A 15,000-nucleotide genomic window follows, 5' to 3' on the forward strand; every position below is an offset into this window, starting at 1 on the left:
ATTATATTCTATATGAGACATGTATGGGTGGGTATTTCACATTTTTACATGATATCTCATGTAAAAAGATTTCTGCATTTGCCTAGCTCTGATCCATAGCTCTAATTTTGCATTAGAGCTATGTTACTCTCAACTTCCGCCTACTAAACTAAAGCCTACTTTCCTTAGTGGACGCACTCTGAGCCCCCCGCCACCACACGTATAAACGGTACTCTTTGGCCAAAAGGGGATTTTGTTTCCACTGGAAAAAAAACATTTTTAGTTACTCCGCTGCGCCCTCTACTGATATTGCCCAGAGAACTGCCTCATAGAGAATATTTTTCCTCCGGTGGAAAAAAATCCCTTTCTGGCCAAAAAGTACCGTTTATACGTGTGGTGGGGGGCTCAGAGTGCGTCCACTAAGGAAAGTAGGCTTTCTAATGACACAATCCGCCTTTGTTTTGGTGAGTAGCTAAAACGTTCTTTTTATTTACGCCAAAGAGGAGAGGCTGGTCTGATTTCGATTTGAGATTTAAAACGGAAAGTTCCATAGCCTTACTGCGCAGGGCAGAATCGTAGAAGCAGTAGTAGGCTATGGACCAGAGCTAGCATTTGCCCTGCTATAAAAGGTTGGCCACCAGAAATAATATCTATGACCCAGTAGGAACACAACCTATATGGACCACCCGGTCAACTTGCTGCTGGAAATCCAATATGGCCGACTCAATGAGTCAATATTGGCCCCTATCAAAGTACTAGCTGTAGCTTTGGCCATTTGAACCAGACGTGATAGAAATGAAAACTTGGGGCTGTATTTTGCGTGTATTAAGTACCAGGTCTTATTACTTAACCTCAGACCTGGAGGCGTGGTCAATGCTCTTTGGCCACTCAGAATAAGACCTTGTACTTAATTAAGACAAAATACAGCCCACGGACGGTGTCTATTTCATAATTTATGAGCATAATAAACTCAATGGAATACTTCTCTTCATGAGTGGGTGTGTCTGTCTGGACCCCATAATTTGCATATTTCCAAGACGGGGAAAACGCAAAGAAGATTCCGCGCTCGCCTTGAGACCAGGCAGCCGCCATCTTTGTTTTTTGTTTTTGTTTTTGTGTGTGTTTCCGTGCGGAAGCTTTGTTGTGTTCTGTAAGGACAGAATGATATATTATGATAATTGCCAAAATAATGTCGCCCTCTATCTGTGAGTAATAATAATGAAAAGGGGGGGAAAGGCAGGGATTGCAGACTGTGCTGCTTACGGACGAACATGAACAAAAAATTATAAATCAATAAAATCATATGTTCTCTAAGCAACGTGAGCCTGTGTTGTGTTTCATTAATATATGTTCTCTAAACATATTTTTAAATTATTTTACTTGTCTATAAAGCTCTCAATGGTCTCGCACCTTCCTACCTACATGACTGCCTGCCTAAATATGTCCCAAACCTTCCTACCTACATGACTGCCTGTCTAAATATGTCCCAAACCTTCCTACCTACATGACTGCCTGTCTAAATATGTCCCAAACCTATCTACCTACATGACTGCCTGTCTAAATATGTCCCAAACCTTCCTACCTGTATGACTGCCTGTCTAAATATGTCCCACACCTTCCTACCTACATGACTGCCTGTCTAAATATGTCCCAAACCTTCCTACCTACATGACTGCCTGTCTAAATATGTACCAAACCTTCCTACCTACATGACTGCCTGTCTAAATATGTCCCAAACCTTCCTATCTGTATGACTGCCTGTCTAAATATGTCCCACACCTTCCTACCTACATGACTGCCTGTCTAAATATGTCCCAAACCTTCCTACCTACATGACTGCCTGTCTAAATATGTCCCAAACCTTCCTACCTACATGACTGCCTGTCTAAATATGTCCCAAACCTTCCTACCTACATGACTGCCTGTCTAAATATGTCCCAAACCTTCCTACCTACATGACTGTCTGTCTAAATATGTCCCAAACCCTCCTACCTGTATGACTGCCTGTCTAAATATGTCCCACACCTTCCTACCTACATGACTGCCTGTCTAAATATGTCCCAAACCTTACTACCTACATGACTGCCTGTCTAAATATGTCCCAAACCTTCCTACCTGCATGACTGCCTGTCTAAATATGTCCCAAACCTTCCGACCTGCATGACTGTCTGTCTAAATATGTCCCAAACCTTCCTACCTACATGACTGCCTGTCTAAATATGTCCCAAACCTTCCTACCTACATGACTGCCTGTCTGAATATGTCCCAAACCTTCCTACCTACATGACTGCCTGTCTAAATATGTCCCAAACCTTCCTACCTACATGACTGTCTGTCTAAATATGTCCCAAACCCTCCTACCTACATGACTGCCTGTCTAAATATGTCCCAAACCTTCCTACCTACATGACTGCCTGTCTAAATATGTCCCAAACCTTCCTACCTACATGACTGCCTGTCTAAATATGTCCCAAACCTTCCTACCTACATGACTGTCTGTCTAAATATGTCCCAAACCCTCCTACCTACATGACTGTCTGTCTAAATATGTCCCAAACCGCCCCCTAAGGTCTTCCACTGCTGGCCTGCTCGCTTTGCTTAAAAAAATGGCAACTAAAAAATACGGGGAAGCAGCTTTCTGCTTCTACGGGCCGACGGCATGGAACAAGCTCCCACTGTACCTTCGACAGGCAGCCTCTGTAGACATTTTTAAAGCACAGCTCAAGACCCACTTCTACAACATTGCTTTTAATTGATCTTTTATTTTTTGTTATTCATGTCCTCACTGTATTGCATTACTGCTTGTTTTTTTAATGTCGTTGCCTTGCTTTTCTTTTATTCTCCATTGCTCTGTAAAGCACTTTGAGCTGCATTTCATGTCATGAAAGGTGCTATACAAATAAAGTTTAATTATTATTAAACAACGTGAGCTTAATAAAAAACTTTTAAATTGGATTAATTTAATTTAATTAAATTCCATTTTATTTTTTTATTTTATTTTATTTTATTTTATTTTATTTTATTTTATTTGTTAACTGATAAAGGCTTACATTGTAATGATCTGGATGGATGTGATGGTACGTGTTGTCCACCAGGTGGCGCAGAGGTGCCATCATTCATCAATGATTGAAGCTTTGGACTGTCAGCCGTGTGTGTGTGTGCGTGTGTCAGGAGTTACTGAGTCAACACACACACACACACACACACACCGTGGACACGGAGCTAACCTCCTGGACTAACATCACACTTATTTTACAACAACAGCTCGTTGTTGGACGTTTTATTACCGTTTGGTTGTATTTTATTTTACAATAAGTTTAACTTCAGACGAAGAGAGAGAGAGAGAGAGAGAGAGAGAGAGAGAGAGAGAGAGAGAGAGAGAGAGAGAGAGAGAGAGAGAGAGAGAGAGAGAGAGAGAGAGAGAGAGAGAGAGAGAGAGAGAGAGAGACGCAACAAGTGGAACGATAACCTCCAGGACAGACACAGAATGAACCATGAAGAGACCACCAGCACTTTACACATTAAACCACGATATGGAAGTAAGTGGAAGGTTCATTATTTGGTGTTTTATGTGTGTGTCTGTGTGACTCTGTGAGTGTTAATGTTTATGTGTGTCTGTGTGACTCTGTGAGTGTTAATACGCGGCTTGTGTTTGAAGGCTGAAGAAGTTATCATGTAGGTTTATTGACCGTGTTGTGTGTGTGTGTGTGTGAGAGAGAGAGATAGAGACATAGAGAGAGAGAGAGAGAGAGAGAGAGAGAGAGACTGTGTGTGTCTCTGTGTCGGTCTCTGTGTGTGTGTGCGTGCGTGCATGTTTGTGTGTGTGAGAGAGATACTGTGTGAGTGAGTGAGTGAGTGAGAGAGAGAGAGAGACTGTGTGAGTGAGAGAGAGAGAGACTGTGTGTGTCTCTGTGTCGGTCTCTGTGTGTGCGTGTGTGTGTGTGTGTGTGTGTGCGTGCGTGTATGTTTGTGTGTGAGAGAGAGAGACTGTGTGTGTGAGTGAGACAGAGACAGTCACAGGTGGTAGAAATGAAACCTTTGATTAGATTAGGAGAGGCTTTCTCACTTCAGTAAAAAAAAAGTATCAATAAATACCAAATGGAATAGCTATTGTGTTTACATGTTCGGTGCTCAAATTGACATATTGGTTGTTCAGTTTGGCCATCCAGTTTTGGAGATATGGCTTATAGAGTAATGTCTTGTAGAGAAACAGAGAGGTGAGAAAACAGGCTTGAAAGGTTCACTTCTGTGGTCTCTAACATTACACCTAGCTACATGTTTAAGCATTTATTTCATATATTTACATGTCAATTTCAGCTCTGATATTTATTTCGAGAGAGAGAGGAGTGATATGGAGGAATGCTTAATGTTGTGGAGGGGATGTTATTACCTCACTGGTTGTCAAAATGCTCAGGGACCCCCCAGGGGTCCTTGAGGTGGTGTGTGTGTGTGTGTGTGTGTGTGTGTGTGTGTGTGTGTGTGTGTGTGTGTGTGTGTGTGTGTGTGTGTGTGTGTGTGTGAGAATGTCAGGCTGACCACTTAAAGGGCTAGTTCAGATGTTTTGCTAGGGAATAGTTTTCCATTAACCCATTTTGGGGCGGGAACCCCTTTTGGTGTTGGCATTATGTTGTGCCTTAGCTTTTGAAAAACAGCAGATCTACAAGCTCATAGCGCGCCACCGAGTGGCGCGCTACGAGCTTGTAGGTCTGCTATTTTTTAGAAGAATCGAGAACGACGGACATAGAAACTTAGCTTTTTCAGAAAACTCATTTTCAAACAGACATTTTTAGAATCTGATCTCAGGTCAAAATGGATTCATATGTAGAGGTTGATTTCCTGAGTCCCAGGTGGGAGTTCTGATCGGCTCTGTTCTCCACACAGCCCAGTATGAACCCGGTATCATCATGACGTCAACATACATTTTACTACTAAGACTAAATCGACTGTAGATTTGGTCGACTTAAAAATAATTTCAGATGACTAATATGACAATAAAGTGGAGTTTCATTTGATCACAAAGTACATCAAAATACACCAAAATTTGTCATGGAAAATGTCAACACTGGTTCAGTGACCTGTAGTTCTCCTGGCCCCAGTTTGGCCCCCTAGAGGTCACGTTTGGTAACACAGCGCGCCCACAAGTGAACACACACACACACACACACACACACACACACACACACACACACACAGAGAGAGAGAGCGCTGCGGTTATGACAGCCAATGGAAGCGTACGGTGCAGCTATTGTTGTTCAAGATAAAGAGATTTCAGCATTGATAGCCAATGGAAACACACACACACACACACACACACACACACACACACACACACACACACACACACACACGCTAAACTAAATCCATTTTTTCCTCTCTTGGTTAACTATTAACGTCTTCAAATGTTGAGAAACTCACAGCTGACTACTTTAAACTCTTGACGAGTCACGTGAACGATTGTCTGTCTTTCTGTCTGTGCAGTCAGCAGACATGCTGTGGAACATGTGACCCACCGTGAATGGCAGACATTTGTCATTGGAATATTATTCATTTTTCATTGTCATGCAGGGAATCATAGCTTCAAATTGACATATTGGTTGTTCAGTTTGACTCTCCAGTTTTGGAGATATGACTTTGTAGAGTAATGTCTGGCAGAGAAACAGGGAGTTGAGAAAACAGGCTTGAAAGGTTCACTTCTGTGGTCTCTAACATTACACCTAGCTACATGTTTAAGCATTTATTTCATATTTACATGTCTTCTGTGGACTCTAACATTACACCTAGCTACATGTTTAAGCATTTATTTCATATTTACATGTCTTCTGTGGTCTCTAACATTACACCTAGCTACATGTTTAAGCATTTATTTCATATTTACAAACATGTCTTCTGTGGTCTCTAACATTACACCTAGCTACATGTTTAAGCATTTATTTCATATTTACATGTCTTCTGTGGACTCTAACATTACACCTAGCTACATGTTTAAGCATTTATTTCATATTTACATGTCTTCTGTGGACTCTAACATTAAACCTAGCTACATGTTTAAGCATTTATTTCATACAGTATTTACATGTCTTCTGTGGTCTCTAAACATTACACCTAGCTACATGTTTAAGCATTTATTTGGGGTAGGAACTAGATTCAACCATTTGGGCCACATTTTCACGATGTATCGAGTGCCGCACTGCTAAGCTTGTAGATCTGCTATTTTTCAATAGCTAAAGTATAACATAATGTTAAAACACCAAAAGGGGTTCCCGCCCCGGAATAGGTTAACTTATAGTGGCAGTAATAAAGTTAACGAGATGATTTTATTTTAGTTCCAGAAGCACATTACGGTGTTAGAGTGACCAGACAGAGAGGTCAGCTGGGGTCACATGACGCACTGCCATGGGGGTCAAAGGTCACCGACACCCAGCCGGGGTCAGAGTCCAGCTCTACACACTCACACACACACACACACACACACACACACACACACACACACACACACACACACACACACACACACACACACACACACACACACACATATATATAGCACGGCACCACAGGTTTATAGATCTGTTTTTTTTCCTCCTTTTTCTGTAGATCTGCTTTTTTGTCTCGCCATGTATGTGATGGTGTCACCATGTGTTGTTCTTGCTTACTCTGGATTAAGTCTGATAAAGTGTGTGTGTGCGTGCGTGCGCGCGTGTGTGTGTGTGTGTGTGTGTGTGTGTGTTGACCTATTAGCTAAGGACATGAGTTCATATGTTTCATCATCTGCCAAAATGTATAAGCACTCACGTGTTTCAACTGCCATGTTGAAACACAATAATAATGAAAATTATGCTTTTTCAGATGTCACAGCTAATACACCAGATATTGTTGTTGTTGACGAGGACAGTAGAGAAGTGACCATTTTGGAAGTGGCATCATGTACATTTGACCACAGTCTGGAAGAGGCATTCCTTACTAAGGTGCTTAAGTACCAGCGTCTTAAGGATGCTATTATTCAGCTTGGCTACAGATGTAAAATACTTGTGTTCATATTTGGAAGCCTCGGTAATGTCCACAAATCAGTGGTGAGGGGCCTGCAGATTGCAGGCATGCCCAATAAGCCGAGAGCTGATCAGACATCGGCTAAATTCTGTTCAGTGTCTGCGATAATTGGCAGTCGACCATATATGGAGAATTTGCGATGCTCTCTGTACCCGTGATCTGTACCTGAAGCACTTGTTGTAGTGTTTTCTTTTTCAAGTTTGCGCATCCACTATTGTTTGTGTTCAAGACATTTCTTGTAAAATGTGAATACAAATAAAGATGTTGTGTGTGTGTGTGTGTGTGTGTGTGTGTGTGTGTGTGTTTGGTGTGTGTGTGTGTGTGTGTGTGTGTGTGTGTGCGCGTCCTCCAGCCATCCAGGATGATGAGCGTCTCTCTGCAGAGGAGATGGACGAGAGACGACATCAGAACATCGCCTACGAATACCTGTGTCACCTGGAGGAAGCTAAACGGTAACCATGACAACCAGCATTGTCTCCACCAGGCCGAAGGCACGGGGAGAGAGTATGTTTTATTGTCTCCACCAGGCCGAAGGCATGGGCAGAGAGTATGTTTTATTGTCTCCACCAGGCCGAAGGCATGGGGAGAGAGTATGTTTTATTGTCTCCACCAGGCCGAAGGCACGTGGAGAGAGTATGTTTTATTGTCTCCACCAGGCCGAAGGCATGGGGAGAGAGTATGTTTTATTGTCTCCACCAGGCCGAAGGCATGGGGAGAGAGTATGTTTTATTGTCTTCACCAGGCCGAAGGCATGGGGAGAGAGTATGTTTAGTTGTCTCCACCAGGCCGAAGGCATGGGGAGAGAGTATGTTTAGTTGTCTCCACCAGGCTGAAGGCATGGGGAGAGAGTACGTATGTTTAGTTTTCTCCACCAGGCTGAAGGCATGGGGAGAGAGTATGTTTTGTTGTCTCCACCAGGCCAAAGGCATGGGGAGAGAGTATGTTTTATTGTCTCCACCAGGCCGAAGGCATGGGGAGAGAGTATGTTTTATTGTCTCCACCAGGCCGAAGGCACGGGGAGAGAGTATATGTTTTATTGTCTCCACCAGGCTGAAGGCATGGGGAGAGAATATGTTTTATTGTCTCCACCAGGCCATAGGCATGATGGGGAGAGAGTATGTTTTATTGTCTCCACCAGGCTCGAAGGCATGGGGAGAGAGTATGTTTTATTGTCTCCACCAGGCTGAAGGCATGGGGAGAGAGTATGTTGTATTGTCTCCACCAGGCTGAAGGCATGGGGAGAGAGTATGTTTTATTGTCTCCACCAGGCTGAAAACATGGGGAGAGAACATGTTTTATTGTCTCCACCAGGCCGGAGGCATGGGGAGAGAGTATGTTTTATTGTCTCCACCAGGCCGAAGGCATGGGGAGAGAATATGTTTTATTGTCTCCACCAGGCCATAGGCATGATGGGGAAAGAGTATGTTTTATTGTCTCCACCAGGCCGAAGGCATGGGGAGAGAGTATGTTTTATTGTCTCCACCAGGCCGAAGGCTTGGGGAGAGAGTATGTTTTATTGTCTCCACCAGGCTGAAGGCATGGGGAGAGAGTATGTTTTATTGTCTCCACCAGGCTGAAGGCATGGGGAGAGAGTATGTTTTATTGTCTCCACCAGGCTGAAGGCATGGGGAGAGAGTATGTTTTATTGTCTCCACCAGGCTGAAGGCATGGGGAGAGAGTATGTTTTATTGTCTCCACCAGGCCGAAGGCATGGGGAGAGAATATGTTTTATTGTCTCCACCAGGCCATAGGCATGATGGGGAGAGAGTATGTTTTATTGTCTCCACCAGGCCGAAGGCATGGGGAGAGAGTATGTTTTATTGTCTCCACCAGGCTGAAGGCATGGAGAGAGTATGTTTTATTGTCTCCACCAGGCTGAAGGCATGGGGAGAGAGTATGTTTTATTGTCTCCACCAGGCCGGAGGCATGGGGAGAGAGTATGTTTTATTTAGTGCTGTCAGGCGATTACATTTTTTAATCGCGATTAATCGCATGATTTGTGTAGTTAATCGCGCGATTAATCGCAATTAATCGCAAAACCTTTTTTGCTCTAAATTAAATGATGAACTGAAAGAAAACGCTGTATTGTAGAGATGCTCCGATCAGGTTTGACAACATTGAATGTTACTTTTTTTATTTACCTTTTTTCCACGTATGAAAAGACAAGTGCAATGTGCATTATTTTATGGCTTGCCCATTTTCTCTCTTTTGAATAATTCTGTGCAATTAGCACATTCAACACAAACAACTGTTTCCATAAAACAAACTAACATAGGCTACTTCTCTATAAGCAGAATCATGAATAGGCCTATTTAATTTATACAAAAGGAGAAGAGAGAGAGCAATGTGTTTGTGGCTCAAACTTTGTCTAATATTGTTTTAGAGCAGTGGTTCTCAAACATTTTCATGCCAAGAGCAAAGGACCCCCAATATTTTTTCAATCTACAAAGATAATCCCAAAATCGCTTATAAATTAAATTAAACTAGAAAAAGTGCCCTTCCGGGCACAGGTCTCCACCAGGTTATCCACAGATCCGTGCAGTTAGAGGTAAAAACACTTTTTGGCCAGTTATAGCGCCACCTTGAGGCTGAGTTGAAATTGTTCATGTGGCATTTCGTCCTCGGCCTAGTGGGAATGTGGGTGCACAATTTCACGGAAATCACGCGATGTGTTCATGATTTGCAGCATTTTGTTTGAAACTGAGCACTCCTGTGAACTTTGGAAGCCAATCTTAACCAATCAGGATGGAGTCTGATAAATCTGAAAGACCCGTTTCGTTGAATGGCTCTAGAGAGACTGTGTAGCAATTTGCGTGATGTTTGGACAAAATCTGTAGGTGTACTGTGCAAAAACGTGTTTTGCACAAAGCGGCCTCCTGGTGGCGCTATAACAGGCCGTTCTGGAAAGTTTGGGGCAGAGGTTCATGGTTGGCATCCAGGGAGTGTGTGTGCAAAATATGGCATTGAAAAACTTGTTTTGCACAAAGCGGCCTCCTGGTGGCGCTATAACAGGCCGTTCTGGAAAGTTTGGGGCAGAGGTTCATGGTTGGCATCCAGGGAGTGTGTGTGCAAAATATGGCATCGACCGGGTTAACGGTGGCCGAGATTAGCTGTTCACGGACACACGGACACACGGACGCAAAACATACTCTCTCCCCATGCCTTCGGCCTGGTGGAGACAATTACTTACTAATCGCTTATTTGGCAACACTGGCCAGAAACGACCAGTGTTGCTTCTTTTTGTCTTATTTTGTATAGACCTACAGTAGGTGGCTTGTTTCTGCCATAGAGTTATACTGGCAACACCTCTGGGCTGGCTTCTAGTTAGCTGGTGCGGTAGCAGCAAGACCACTCGTCTCTCTGTGTGTACTGTCTGTCAGTCCCTGCTCCGTGACTGGGAGTTGGGACTGTGGACAGTCTGGAATAGAACTTTCTGTTACAATTAAATCCATAAAAAAGTACCACACAATTGAAAAGTATCGAGACTGTGATCGCAAGTTAGAAACGTGTGTGGCTATAACGAGGCACAGCTGTTTACAATGCGATGCTACATTAACAGCAGGGGTTTTGCTTTGGGTCTGGATGGATGAATTCAATTGCACAGGTTTCTCAAGCTTTTTTGGACTGGAACGTACACGAGCAAAACCTTTGTGAAATGTAAATGGAAGGCAGTTACTCCACTTTAAACATCCTAACAAGGGGTCTGGGAAGGGAGTGCATTGCAGGAACCAGTATTCCTCAACATCCCGCCTGCCAATCGCTGTGCTTTTTTTTGTTGCGTTAATGCGATAAAAAAATTAGTGCCGTTAATAAGGTGTTGCGTTAATGCATTAATAACGCGTTAACTTTGACAGCATTAGTTTTATTGTCTCCACCAGGTTGAAGGCATGGGGAGAGAGTATGTTTTATTGTCTCCACCAGGCCGAAGGCACGGGGAGAGAATATGTTTTATTGTCTCCACCAGGCCGAAGGCTTGGGGAGAGAGTATGTTTTATTGTCTCCACCAGGCTGAAGGCATGGGGAGAGAGTATGTTTTATTGTCTCCACCAGGCTGAAGGCATGGGGAGAGAGTATGTTTTATTGTCTCCACCAGGCTGAAGGCATGGGGAGAGAGTATGTTTTATTGTCTCCACCAGGCCGAAGGCATGGGGAGAGAGTATGTTTTATTGTCTCCACCAGGCCGAAAGCATGGGGAGAGAGTATGTTTTATTGTCTCCACCAGGCCGAAGGCATGGGGAGAGAGTATGTTTTATTGTCTCCACCAGGCCGAAGGCACGCGGAGAGAGTATGTTTTATTGTCTCCACCAGGCCGAAGGCACGGGGAGAGAGTATGTTTTATTGTCTCCACCAGGCCGAAGGCATGGGGAGAGAGTATGTTTTATTGTCTCCACCAGGTTGAAGGCATGGGGAGAGAGTATGTTTTATTGTCTCCACCAGGCCGAAGGCACGGGGAGAGAGTATGTTTTATTGTCTCCACCAGGCCGAAGGCTTGGGGAGAGAGTATGTTTTATTGTCTCCACCAGGCTGAAGGCATGGGGAGAGAGTATGTTTTATTGTCTCCACCAGGCTGAAGGCATGGGGAGAGAGTATGTTTTATTGTCTCCACCAGGCTGAAGGCATGGGGAGAGAGTATGTTTTATTGTCTCCACCAGGCCGAAGGCGTGGGGAGAGAGTATGTTTTATTGTCTCCACCAGGCCGAAGGCATGGGGAGAGAGTATGTTTTATTGTCTCCACCAGGCCGAAAGCATGGGGAGAGAGTATGTTTTATTGTCTCCACCAGGCCGAAGGCATGGGGAGAGAGTATGTTTTATTGTCTCCACCAGGCCGAAGGCACGCGGAGAGAGTATGTTTTATTGTCTCCACCAGGCCGAAGGCACAGGGAGAGAGTATGTTTTATTGTCTCCACCAGGCCGAAGGCACGGGGAGAGAGTATGTTTTATTGTCACCATCAGGCCGAAGGCATGGGGAGAGAGTATGTTTTATTGTCTCCACCAGGCAGAAGGCACGGAGAGATAGTATGTTTAGTTGTCTCCACCAGGCTGAAGGCACGGGGAGAGAGTATGTTTTATTGTCTCCACCAGGCCGAAGGCATGGGGAGAGAGTATGTTTTATTGTTTCCACCATGAAGGCATGGGGAGAGAGTATGTTTTATTGTCTCCACCAGGCTGAAGGCATGGGGAGAGAGTATGTTTTATTGTCTCCACCAGGCCGAAGGCATGGGGATAGACTAGAGTATGTTTAGTTGTCTCCACCAGGCTGAAGGCATGCTCTGCAAGCCGTCAGTCAGACAGTTGACAACAACAACGCACATGCTACCATTCACCCAACGGAATCATAGGAATTATATTGCTTTTGCCCCCGTGGACATTTAGATTGAAAAACTATCCGTTGGAAGCGTGGATAAAACCATGGTTGTGTGCCACAGAAAGGTCCCATGGGGACACGGGGCTACACTACACCAACGTTTAACGTTATCTTCCATGCTAGGCTTGCTAGCTGGCATCGACATTAAATATTATGTTGGTATATATCCTCTGAAGCAACAGATGTTTTCTAATGCTCAGAATTCTGAATGTCGATTCTGAATGTTCTGGAATTGCTGCCCCAACACTGTGGAATGCACATTCTTTCGTCTTAGTATTCCCCCTAATAAAGTAGTTTTTATTTGTTTTCCCATGCCACCCATGTAATAGACATTTGAGTATTCATAGACCATTGCTGCACGTTATCCGTTGGTCTTGATCAAGTAGCCTACACCAACGTTTTATAAGCTACTGTAGTCACTATTCATTGATTCACTGGTACACCAAAATAACAAAACCACTTGAAAATAAATATCACTTTTCTCAGGTCGAATATTGATGTGCGATTAAAATGTGATTAATTTAGATTAAGATAAGATTTTTAACCAAGCCCTATTTTTCATCTGGGAGCATTTTGACTAAATCAATGAAGCCAAACAAATAAGCCAAACAAATAATGTACTGCATGTATTCAATACATGCAGTACATTATTTGTTTGGCTTAATTGTATTTCTATTACAATAGGAATACAGTTATTAATTTCACAATTTCAGTGGTGCTTTTTTGTACTCCCCCCCCCCCCCCCCCCCCCCCCCCCCGGGACTGTATACAAAAAGTAGAATTAAAGCAAAACATTTCAGGGCGGTGCCTAAAATAATAATAATCTGAATTTGCTGTCATTCCTACTTGAACCTCCACTTCCTGTGAGACACGCACTACTTCCCGTGAGAAAAAACAACAACCGCTCTTTAGTATGACTTTTTATATGGAACCACTTCCTGTCGAACCGGAAGTGTGATGGTGCGTGCGTGCGTGCGTGTGTGCGTGTGTGCGTGCGTGACAGCCACGGCTCCAGGATGGAATGATTGAGTAGGAGATCAGTTTTTAGCCTCTCACACTATAGCTGAATATAGGAGGGGCTAGCACACACACATTCAGTGCGCGTGTGCATGTGTGTGTGTGTGTGTGTGTGTGCGCTAGCCCCTCCTATATTCAGCTATAGTGTAGTTTTTTGACACAAACATTAATCACAATGAATAGAGAATTCATGTCATTATGTAGACGAGCAAACACACATGTTACGCCCCTCACTTCACACAGGTGTGATTTTTATATAGCCTATAGTATAAAACCTCATGTAGCCTGCATGAAACTTAAAGTGTGTGTGTGTGTGTGTGTGTGTGTGTGTGTGTGTGTGTGTGTGTGTGTGTGTGTGTGTGTGTGGTCATGTGATGACCTCCACTGTTACTGTTTGACTGAACCATCTGATGACTCAGCCTGGGGGGGCGAGAGAGCTCTCTCTCTCTCTCTCTCTCTCTCTCTGTCTCTCTCTCTCTCTCTCTCTCTCTCTCGTGAGTGAGTGATCTCTGGTTGAGCCAGGTTGACATATAGCTCTCTCTCTCTCTCTCTGGTAGAGCCAGGTTGACATATAGCTCTCTCTCTCTCTGGTAGAGCCAGGTTGACATATAGCTCTCTCTCTCTCTCTGGTAGAGCCAGGTTGACATACAGGTCTCTCTCTGATAGAGCCAGGTTGACATATAGGTCTCTCTCTCTCTCTGGTAGAGCCAGGTTGACATATAGGTCTCTCTCTCTCTGGTAGAGCCATGTTGACATATAGCTCTCTCTCTCTCTCTCTCTCTCTCTCTCTCTCTCTCTGGTAGAGCCATGTTGACATATAGCTCTCTCTCTCTCTCTGGTAGAGCCAGGTTGACATATAGTTCTCTCTCTCTCTGGTAGAGCCAGGTTGACATATAGCTCTCTCTCTCTGGTAGAGCCAGGTTGGCATATAGATCTCTCTCTCTCTGGTAGAGCCAGGTTGACATATAGCTCTCTCTCTCTCTCTCGTAGAGCCAGGTTGACATAATAGCTCTCTCTCTCTCTGGTAGAGCCAGGTTGACATATAGCTCTCTCTCTCTCTCTCTCTCTCTCTCTCTCTCTCTCTCTCTCTCTCTCTCTCTGGTAGAGCCAGGTTGACATACAGCAGTGTCTCTCTCTCTCTGGTAGAGCCATCTTGACATATAGTTCTCTCTCTCTCTCTCTCTCTGGTAGAGCCAGGTTGACATACAGATCTCTCTCTCTCTGGTAGAGCCAGGTTGACATATAGCTCTCTCTCTCTCTCTCTCTGGTAGAGCCAGGTTGACATACACAGGGATTATAATTAGGTAGAACAGCTAATAGAGCAGAGATTACAGTCTAGTGTTCTGATCTCATTATCCTCTGTGTGAACGAGGCTGCAGGAGTCAAGGTCTCTCTCTCTCTCTCTCTCTCTCTCTCTCTCTCTCTCTCTCTCTCTCTCTCTCTCTCTCTCGGCCTGATGCCAAACTGTGCACACACACACACACACACACACACACACACACACACACACACACACACACACACACACACACACACACACACACACACACACACACACAGTACAACATGTGGTTCCCAAAGTGGGGTCCGGG

The 15,000-nt window shown here is 44.1% G+C and overlaps 1 protein-coding gene across 1 annotated transcript in view; it reads left to right on the forward strand.

Moving 5' to 3' along the window:
* Positions 1–3,402: 3,402 nt before the first annotated feature.
* The window catches only part of iqgap2 (IQ motif containing GTPase activating protein 2), a gene marked incomplete at its 3' end in the record, with an annotated part of 114,003 nt that continues 102,405 nt past the window's right edge, over positions 3,403–15,000 (forward strand). The window contains exons 1-2 of the mRNA XM_083776868.1: positions 3,403–3,518; positions 7,379–7,478. Of these exons, the coding sequence (XP_083632994.1) occupies positions 3,467–3,518; positions 7,379–7,478 (152 nt within the window). The 5' untranslated portion in view covers positions 3,403–3,466. The remainder of the gene's footprint in view (positions 3,519–7,378; positions 7,479–15,000) is intronic.

This window comes from Protomyctophum parallelum (genome assembly GCF_964188405.1).
Source record: "Protomyctophum parallelum genome assembly, chromosome: 11".
NCBI lineage: Eukaryota > Metazoa > Chordata > Actinopteri > Myctophiformes > Myctophidae > Protomyctophum > Protomyctophum parallelum.